The sequence below is a fragment of the Oreochromis aureus genome, linkage group 1 (assembly GCF_013358895.1).
Source record: "Oreochromis aureus strain Israel breed Guangdong linkage group 1, ZZ_aureus, whole genome shotgun sequence".
In the NCBI taxonomy this organism is placed as follows: Eukaryota; Metazoa; Chordata; class Actinopteri; order Cichliformes; family Cichlidae; genus Oreochromis; species Oreochromis aureus.
In genome coordinates, this window is record NC_052942.1 from 18,499,960 (window position 1) to 18,510,910 (window position 10,951).

A 10,951-nucleotide genomic window follows, 5' to 3' on the forward strand; every position below is an offset into this window, starting at 1 on the left:
AGGTATGCTTTTTATAAGTTTGTTATATAGCGGGTCATAATCATCCGTTCTGTAATTAATTGTAGCAACATGTCAGAAAATATGTTTATTCCTGACCTTGTCTGGGCAAAGCCTGCCATCTAATGGGTTGACAGGGTAGCGCCATGTTTGAGCGCAAGCAGTGATTTTCTCCCAGCGCTCGACAGGGAAGGTCCATTTCTCTGTGTCTCTGTAAATTCCTGCATCTGGCGCTCTTGAAAAGGCATAATCTGTAAGTGTGGCAAAATGATTGAGTGTTCTCACTTATTAGTACCTTGTTCAGCAAAGTAATGAGTTTCTTGTGTGTTTAGCGAGTTTGTTACATTACTAGCATAAGCTAGCTGTTAGCCCTTTGTTTAGCCTGCCAGCATGAAACGTACCAGCATGTGGTGTTAGCTGTATCTCTTGAAATGCTATGCGGGTGCAGTGTTGATACTGAGATTGTGTAGTGACTGTTTACATAAGTCAGCAATATTTAATGTAATCTTTGTGTATTTGTATGGAGAGTGAATACACTGTATTCTGTTTCTGTTATTACAGTTTTACAAAAAAGAAAGTAAGGAACAGTAAAGCTCTGAAGAATGCCACGCGGTCTCCTCAGTGTTTACTGAAGCCATTTAATGTTTAGCTTGCTGCATAAGCTGGATAGAGACATTCAGCTGAGGGCAGAAGATACGAATTTACATAAATCCTAACTAGACACTTTACACTAGAGCCAACATGAGAAATGAGTGACGGTTCCTTAATGACCGCATGGCAGAGGCTGCTTTGCAGTAAACGGCAGTAACAGTTGGTAAACAAAGTGTGCGCCAAGGATTTAAACAAGGGTGGATAATGGCCGCAGCAAAGAACAAACAGGATAAAACACAGAAAGTTACAGTCTCATGGACGCACACCGCTAACAGCATTAGAAGGAACGAAAATCCACACAGTGAGTAAAACTCTGCTGACTCTCACCACCTGCAGCTCCGACCGAACTCTCTGCGTCGAAGCGTGTGCGTAATGATGAGGTAGAATTGTGTCTTCTGATTGATGAAGAGGATGGGTTGCCTCACCGCTCATTGGCTAACCGGCAGCTGTATGCTGATATCTTTACTCAGCAGATGTGGCTCTGTTCGTGAGTTCTGCCGACTGGCTGGCCTTTTGCACAAGTACATTTTTCCAAACACTTAAATTACTTAAATTTATTTGAGTGAGGGTTAGAGGTTGCCACTTAAGCATGCAGTCAAATTCTATATTCTTGTTAATGACCTACTAATTTTATTTAGGTGTGTTGTAACAGGGACACATGGAAAAGCTTCAGGACACCGACTCTCGAAGACTGGAGTTTGAGATCCCAGTCCCATGTGAATATTTAGTTGTCCCTAAACTGCTAGTCCTGAGCCGCTCTGATGTGAAGCAAACTCAGAGAGCGCTATAATTCTGTAAAAGCTTACAAAACATTTCTAAGGATTTGGAGGCCCCAGAAAACAAAAACCCTCCTAGACGTTGTGGGTGAACAGGCAAAAACAATGACTGGCCAAAAAGAACACAAATCCTTTCTCACATTTGCCTAAAAATATCTTGATGATCACCAAGAGCTGTGCTGACTCACTGCACTAAACTGAATCTTCTATAGTGAGAGAAACATTACAAAAAAAGACAAGCATTAAAGTCAAAGATGGTGCTGTTAGTGGGATGGTCCAGAGTTCCTTTACTACTTCAGGACCTACATCAACTCATCAGGTCCTGAGCTTAAGTTTAATCACACTTGGGATTCACAGCAGGAAAGTGATCTAAAGCACACAAGCAAGTCCAACTCTGAATGAAACAAAACTCTTGGTGTAGACTAATCAGAGTCTGGACTTTAATGAAATTGAGATACTTGGTATGGCTTGAAAACCCTATACTGGACCTTAATTAAGACAATTCTGAAAGTAGAGTCGACCAAAATCCCCCCAGTGATGTAAATCAGTCATTACTAGTTACTGTAAATGCTTGATGGTACTTGTTGCTATCAGGGCTTCCACAGCTGGGTATTAGAGAACAACTGGTTTTGTCATTAGACCAGGTTGTTCTGGTTTGCTTTTCTCCACTTTGTAAATGAAATCCTCCCTTTAAAACTGCTTTATGTATTTATCCAGGTTATGCTTGTTAGATGCTTTGAAACGTGACAAAAAAAGCATAAACAAAATAAATCTGCAAGGAAGAAAGATTTTTCCCAGCACTGTACCTCAGAATAACCTTTACTTACCAGACTTGAGACGATCAGTAGTCTAGAGAAAGGAAACAAAACATCAGATCACTGTTTAATCACTCAGACTGTTGAGCACCTTCACACACAATTAAATTTACTGTGACATAAAATAACTAGTAAAATCTTCAATTTCTTCAAGCCTTTATGAACTTACTGCACTCTGAAGAGGACAAACATTAGTTGCAGAGTCTCACATGGCTGTAACATGTGTAATAAAAGCATTCATACTACAGAAGTGCAAAGACTAGGCACCAATATTTGTTGGCACAAATGCAGGAAATACCAAATATTTCGTACACAGAAGCTTTGTGGCTCCAACATTTTCTATCACAAGTCAGTTCTAATCTCATTTCAGATTAAAAATGTTGAATACAAATTAATTTTTTAAATCAGGAGCAGCAGAAAACCTCATCAGGTTTTAGTTAGTCTGGTCTGAATATGTAAATCCTAAAATACATGTAAATATTGACATGTTACAACAACAACAGTGGCACACCATTTTTGTAATTAAAATTTCTTAAAATATAAAAAGTCCTTCCATTGTACCTGTTGGCAGGAATATTTATGTATTTTGCAATATTTCCCTTTTTGGCACATTTATATTTAATTTTCAAACACATTGTATTAAGCAAATTATAAGAAACTAATTTAAACTTATAGTATATATAAATAACAAACTGGCTTTAATATACCAAACACTGTCATAGGCTTCAACATTTGAGGTGGCCTGCATTCAAATTCTGCTTCCTAAAAATATTATCACCTGCACACAGTATCATTTAGTATCAGTTAATATGCTGATGTTTTAAAATAAATATCTATATACCTTATTAGTAATATTAATGACCCGCTGCTGCATTTGATTTATTTGAAGGTGGCCTTTATTTATTTCATTAATTTTCCACAAAGTGAGTCAAACAGAGCTGCAGATTTAGGTTTTATTTAAAAGTGGGCCTGCACAAACAAGCTTTTGTTAAACCGTTTTTAAAAATTAAGAAGTCTCCTTCATATTAAGAGACGTTATTATTCTTGTATTAACTATGTGTTTTATCCTCTCTCACTCTCTCTCCCTTCCATTAATTAACCAGCAACACACACACACACACACACACACACACACACACACACACAAGCACGTGACTCTTTTTCTCCCCTGTTGGGTCAGAGGCGGTAAAATGGCTCCTTTGAAGTTGCCAAACCTGCTGCTTCATCAGTTAACACAATAAAGTATACACTGGCTTTAATATACCTAACAATGTCCACTCACACCTCTGGTTCTCTTAGTTTTTTATTATTGCTTAAGTGTTTAAGCTACCACTTATATTCACTCAGGCAAAATACTTCTATAGTGATCTGACTTTAATGTAATACATAAGCAGAATATCAGAGACAATATAAATCAATAGCTGTGGTGCTCTTAAGTGTTTAAGCTCGCACTTATACTGACTCGCCTAAAACATGCATGATTTGATAAGCCATCAAAATTAAAATCAGACATAAATGGTCTATTAAACTTCTGTGACACTTTCAGGTACAGTCATAGGTCCTGTGTGGGGGCTTTGCTGCTACAGATTATAAATCCTGACTATGTGTTTTTGCCCATCTGTAAATGGCAAGATGTCACAAAAAGCCAAATTATTGTATGTAAATTGCTAAACATGTAACACAATGCCAGGTTCATACTGCATCAGTTACAATCACCGTTTACTTACCGCAAACAGCAAACCAAGCTTCTATTTCACTCCATCTAACAAACAAAGATACAGAATGAGACAACTCAAATCAGCATCAGAGTCAATACTGCATCACTCTCTGTAGTCAAAAAGATTCAGGAAACTTCTTTGTTTACCACAGCTGGAACACAAACAACAACTCTCCTGTTTTTGTTTTCTACACCTTATTAAAGATTGCCATTGTAGGTTTCCTGCGAATGGAGCCTTAGCTTGACGCTCCGCTTAGTCCCTCTTTCCATATCCCCAAAAAAACAAAAAAAACAACAGTCCTTGATAGTTTTCAAACTAAACTGCATGTAGGCTCCTACAGCCATGTTCATTAAAGGTAGTATGTGGTTTCATCCATTTGCAACAAGCCACACAAGTTTCTTAGTCCTGTTAAGCTGTAATAGTCCAAGGAGCTTGTAAAGAAAAGCGTTTGGACATCTTCACTGAAAAAGCTTCTTGGATGTGAAGAAGTGAAACGTCTTCAAGCAACTTAAAGAAGTCTAGACACTTTCCTTTCCAAGCTCCTTAGACTACAATGACCTGGATGACTGAGAACCTTCACAAACACAGAGCTCTACTACTTTGGTGCTATTAGATAACACAGTAGATATCATAAGCAATTATTTGCTACACCGAGCAATGAACACTTTATCAAATGGTATCATCACAATATCAAAGCAGCAACAATCATAAATGTTTATGATGAGATCTAAAACCTGCAGGCCCTCGAGGCCTGGAGTTGGACACCCCTGGCGTAGCTGCAAGCAGAATGGCAAGAACCTGATGATAACTGGAAATTCTTCGAGACGGGAGAGGTAAGATTTCCAGATGAGTTATATAGTAGCACGTCTGTAGTTCTACAGAGAAGATGATATACACAAGCTACTAAAGAGTAAACGCAGAGAAATGAAGACAAGAGACAGAGTCCATTTACTACCATGGCAGAAATACAAACTGGTGGAGATCTATCACCACAGCTCCTAAATACACTGCCTCTTGATTTCAAACTACCTGTAGATGTGAGTGGATGAGCTCAAGGAAGCAACTCCACACAGAGGTGGAGACCAGAACAAAGCTGCCCCAAGACGTCCACTCTGGCCCAGTCCCTGACTTTCACTCATTTAGACTTTATACATATCATGGCTCAAAAGTCATGACAAATTACAGGAGGTGACACCATTAGTCAAGAAAAAGGAAAAGAAGGTTTGTTTTGAAATTAACAGAACTAAATAAAATGAGTGTAGAAGCTTGTTTCTGTTATCAATAAGTTCAAATTTTGGGTTATTATATAAAAATTCAATTTACAAACTCAAATTTCTAAGAATATAACTTGTGATTTCAACTTAGCTCTGCAACTATGATTGCTCACAGGGTCTGTGAGCGCAAGCAGGGGTTTTTGCTTTGGAAGCAACCTTGACCTCTTTTTCAGAGGCTTTTCTAATGGTTGTGAAATATGTCAAACTTTTCTCCTTTACTTTAACAGCTAAGAGCATTTTGAGCACAGTGGAGAAAAGGTTTGTACTGAGGATTTTGAACTATGGTGTTTAAGTGTTGTCACTGCCCAGGATTCATGGACATAGATCCTTATTCACTTAGCTGCTGTTTACAGTTTAAAAGTCTTTATCAGAACAAACACTTCTAATTGTACTTTGCTCCTCACTGTTTTTAAAAAGCAACAGCTGATCAAACAAATCCAGTAAATACAAGTTTGGTATAGTAATCTGTATTAATATATTTTGTGTTTTCTTTTTCATATGGGGAAAAGTCCTGTCAGCCCTGTGCTGAGAGGTTATCCATCCATCCTGTTCTAATAAACCCAAATTTCAGGAACACCTTCTTTAGATCTGTTCAGTTTTATTCATATAGCACCAGTTAACCATCAACAAATCTTATCTCAAGTCACTTTATATTGTAAGGTAAAGACCCTACAGCATTAATCTAGGACAAATGTTCACTCTGATTCATTGATGAAGCGAATGCAAGTCAGTAATCAAAGGTGAGTTGTTGGCAATAACTGACTACATGTGTATAATATATCATGAGATATACACCTTAACTGTTTGGCTGAGCCAAAAAAACAAACAAAAACACAGCAGTGATTCTAGCTTAAAGGTTCTCTGGATATTGTTAAATCTGCAAATATTGTTGCACTTTTTGTTTGTCAGGTGTCTTGTTTAAGGAAAACACTTTGAAGCCACTTGAATGCATGAACGTATATGAACACCATTAGTCAAGGAAAAGGAAAAGAAGCTTTGTTTTGAAATTAACAAATAAAATGAGTGTGGAAGCTTGTTTCTACTATAAAGACATCCAAATTTGGGGTTATTATATAAAAATTTCAAATTACAAACTCAAATTTCTAAGAATATAACTTCTGATATCACAGTACCGTAGTTTTCGGGTCATAAGCTGCTACTTTTTCCCCACACTGTGAACACTGCGGCTTATACTGACATGCGGCTGATGCATATTTATTTTTTTTCTCCAAAAGTTGAATCTGTTCATCTGGACGTAGCGTTTTGTGGGAGAAACGTTTCGTCACTCATCCAAGTGACTTCTTCAGTCTCAGCTGACTGCAGGTTTCCCAAACCTTATAAACAGTACATTTGGGGAAACCTGCAGTCAGCTGAGACTGAAGAAGTCGCACTTGATGAGTGACGAAACGCTTTCTCCCACAAAACGCTACGTCCAGATGAACAGATTCAACTTTTGGAGATTTACTTTCCTGGATGATTGAGAATGCATCAAGACCCATATTTTTTTTCATGTGGCCAAAAACATTTTGCCTGGTAACAGTAGACCAATAAAATTGATAAATAGTGTATATACAGTATATATTTTTACCGGTTGTTAAGAGACGTTGTAATGTTGTTTGTGCACTGTTCCGTAAAAAAACCATAAGCAACGTAATTTGTGTGTTACCGATACGTACATATAATTAAAGGTAGCCGTGCTACAGGCGCTGCTCGAGGAAAAAAAGCATTTGCAGTATTTTTGTATGTTACCATAACGTTTATGTTACCATGTTTATGTTACCTTACAGATTAAATTAAACGTTAAAAATCCTCACGTGTAATATTTCTGTGTAAATATCTCATGTTACAAGTGAAACGCATACGGCTTAAAATCCGGTGCGGCCTGTACAAGTACAAAATTGATTTTCTTTCTAAAATCAGAGCATGCGTCTTTTAATCAGGTGCGCTCTGTAGTCCGGGATTTACGGTACATGCAACATGGACTTTACTTTTTAACTTTTATGGGTTTTAAAGTTAATTTTCAAATTTTAAATCCTGCGGCCATAGTGTTATCACGCTTATTTAATATACACTGACAATTAAGAATAACAAAAGACATGAAAAATATCTTCTTAAAATTTTATTCTTGTTGTTTTAAAAATATCTCTAAATTTCCAGTGGAGACAATTTAGAGAATTTTTATGTTTTACAAGAAATTTAATTCAGTCCAAATGAGTTCCAATTGAGGGCCAATTCACAATAACACAGTGCTTAACAAAGTTAGTCGAACATCACCTAATGTAAGAATTACAGGTTTAAAAAATTTGGGGTGTTCTTATTTTTATGACAGGTGATGTAATAAATTTGTTAAGCACTGTATATGTAGAGTAAAAACCCTACAATATAAGAGAAGGAAAACCCCAACAATCAGATGATCCCCTCTGAGCAAGCACTTGGCAACAGTGGAGAGGAAAAACTCCCTTTTAACAGGAAGAAACCTCTGGCAGAGCCAGGCTCAGGGAGGGGCAAGCCCTCTGCCACGGCTGGTTGGGGGTGAGGTGAATCAGACTGCAAACATCTTAATCAGACATGTCTTACCTGGTAGGATGGACGTTCGCTGCAGAAAAAAAATGGGTTAAATGGACATTTTTTTTCAAATACAATTATTTCAATATGTGTTGCAGTCTGATTCACTTTCACATTTTTCCTCTCTTTTCTTATATAGATGGAGTTCATGGGAAGCTGGTTATGCCAGCTTTCCATGAACTCGGAAGTTGTACAGACAGGAATACTCGCGATTGCCCCAGTTGTTCAACACATGCAGCGTAATGTAGCGAATGACATCTACTTTGTCGTCCTGAGAGACAAAACAAAAACAAGACGGGTTAGTCGGATAATAGTTTTCTTGACTCTTGAAAGGATGGTAAATTTAGGAATACTGTGATTATTATGAGGGAGGATATACAGATAGAAAGGGGGGCTAATCTCTAAATACTCTGGATAGAAAAGTCTATGTGCATGTGTCTAATGGCACAGTGTACTCACGGGTATCCTGAATGTTTGGAGTGGATCTCCATTTTCATCATAGACGAATGTTCCCAGGTGGACACCACTGTCGTCTAATGCTCTCTTCCCCTGAAAAGACAGAAATAAATACATATAAAGCTGTTCTCAATATACACATATGTAAAATGCAACAGTTGAGCAGTGGTGCAGTTGAAATCTGTGACTTACAAACACTGAAAACATCCTGGGAGCACTGGAGACCTTTCCAGATGGTGACACCATCTTAGAAATGTGACCCAGTGTCACATGACTGATGGCGATGCTGTATGGCAGCTTAATTGTTAAATGTCCCTGGGAGCCCGCAAAACTCCAACACGCTCCTGGGACCATGGGTACTTGACCCTACAGAGAAAAAGGAACAAAAACAGAGTTCAGTATGGACCGCTAGTGTTTGACTATTAAATCATGCAGATGTGTGAGATAGTATCTTGTTTTTTTGTGAAAGTAGATTATACCTGAATAACGACTCTTGGGCTTACACAGGGTGGTTTTGCGGGTATCAGTGTAAGCCCCAACAGCTTCAATCCAGCCTGTTCTGAAAGGTAGGATGCTGAAGACTGTTCTTTAACAATCTCTGCTCCTGCAGACAAAAACACAGAGTGAGAAAAGAATCGCAAAACAAGCACAAAGAAATTCTTATGTGAATTCTGATCTGATTTCATGTCTTACCCAGTTCCTCCAGAGCAAAGTTGGGCATCCTGTCCCCAGCTGGAAGAAGGAAGTCAATTTTTTTTCTCAAGTCCATTAACTCCCTTTGCAGCTCTTGTACCTGCCTTTCCACCTGTTCATGTCCGTTCATTAAGTACTGCAATTGAGAAGAACCATTTATGTTATACGTAACAGCTTTATGATAATAATAAACTGGCATTATGTGATTCATTTTTAGGGAATATATTAGAGCTTCATATGTTTTTCATACCTCACTCATGAACGGGGTGGAAAAGTCCATTTTGAGCCCTCCAATACTGAAAATCAATCCTGGTGGATGAAGAGAAACACAGAATAAGAAGAGAAGCTTAATCTAGAAGAAAAGCACATAGTACTACTAGAAAGACTGTAATTGTTTGTGGAAGGAGATCATTTACCAAAACACAAGGCCAGCATGAGGACCAAAAGTCCCAGTGCCTTGATGGCTCTAAAGAGACCTCTGCTGCTGTCACTACTGTAGTCAACAAAATCATCAGTGTTGTAGTCCACAGTGTCACAGTCATCAGTGTTGTATTCAACTGTGTCTTGGTCAATATTGTCAAGGCCTGGATGGGGAGGTCGCCTTTTGAAAATTCTGCACAGAAAAAACAAAATCATGTAAGAAAGAAGGTACATGGAAGAACAAATGGATAATGATTAAGAAACATGCATCTATGTCAGTGGATGACAACAAAGAACATGTAGACCAGCACTAACCTGTATAAAGTCTCCTTGTAGGAGATTAACGGCTCTCCTTGGCTGCCGTAATAGCCGTTAGACTGAAGTCTTTGGCTTCTTCTCAACATGGCTGTAAAATGAAAGGGAAACATGGGGTTAAGTGAGTCTCTAACACAAAGCTTATCAGACTTCATAACTATGATTTGAGCATGTTTCCATCAGAAGCAACTCTGTACAAATCAGTGCAGATTCTCTTATATATAAACTTTACGGTGCCAGCTTGTTTTTTTTAATGAACAGAATAATATTTGAATCACACCCATATATGAAATCATCTCTTAATTAAAGAATTTTATTTTCTTAGTGTCTTCAAAAACAAAGCATCATATTGTTATGATTCATATTATAGCAACAGATCACAACATTTTCTTGCTGTTCTTGGAAAAAATCTCTTTCAAATGTCAGTTTGTTTGTTCACAATGTAGTTTTTAAAATTCAGAAAAAGAGGAAATCACCACAGCGGTACAGAAAGACTCAAAGCAACTAAATGAATTTGGCCCAAATCATGTAAAAAGGTCTTTGAGAATTAAAAACTCTTTGTTTTTATAGTTAATATACAAAGGGAAATCAATATTTATCAGACAAGTTGCGTCTAACAGGTAAGCAGTAAAATCACCTTTACAGTAGAATGCACTAAAAAGTGCTTTTCTGACATAATCAACTGGATATCATTTTTTTAATGTTCAGATTTGAAATACATATATTAAATGTAAGATGTGAAGCTAAAACATACTCTGTTTTTGTACTTGTTGATTTTTAGTCTAAAGATTGCACTTACCTTCACTTAAAACGAAAGTTGAAGAAACTGAATCACTAAGTGTGCTTTTCCGTGAATTTGGACCATTAGCGCTTCTCACTGAACTCATCTGAACCAGAAAATGTAGGTGCAGAAGAAACCGCAGCTTTTTCAGTGACGTTACAAAACATTAATGCACAAATCGAATATGACGCACGCGCGTTCCATAAGAGCAGCAGCATTTCGTGTGCGCACGCGCAAAGGTGTGAGTGTAGATCTGTTTTTTTTTTAAATGAAATTTGCTCTTAATTAAATACCTTTCCTTCTCAGTCCCTTCATAAACACCGCATCATATTGTCAAATTTCATATAGCACAACACATGCGCTCACGGGCCCATGTGCAAAGGTGTGTTGCAGTGAATGAAGAAAACTTTTCCATATTCACTGTCACTAATTTGTTTGATTTGCTGTGAGAAAATTGTGATGTATATGAGAATGAGGGAAGACCACGGTC

The 10,951-nt window shown here is 37.7% G+C and overlaps 1 protein-coding gene across 1 annotated transcript; it reads right to left on the minus strand.

Moving 5' to 3' along the window:
* Positions 1 to 7,204: 7,204 nt before the first annotated feature.
* Positions 7,205 to 10,604, minus strand: LOC116324262 (SUN domain-containing protein 2-like). Its single transcript, XM_039608134.1, has 9 exons — positions 10,480 to 10,604; positions 9,681 to 9,771; positions 9,362 to 9,558; positions 9,196 to 9,254; positions 8,946 to 9,081; positions 8,732 to 8,856; positions 8,445 to 8,618; positions 8,256 to 8,345; positions 7,205 to 8,067 (listed from the first exon to the last, which is right to left on the minus strand). Exons 1-9 carry the CDS (start codon positions 10,565 to 10,567, stop codon positions 7,957 to 7,959), a joined length of 1,071 nt encoding a protein of 356 aa, XP_039464068.1. The 5' UTR covers positions 10,568 to 10,604; the 3' UTR covers positions 7,205 to 7,956.
* Positions 10,605 to 10,951: the final 347 nt, after the last annotated feature.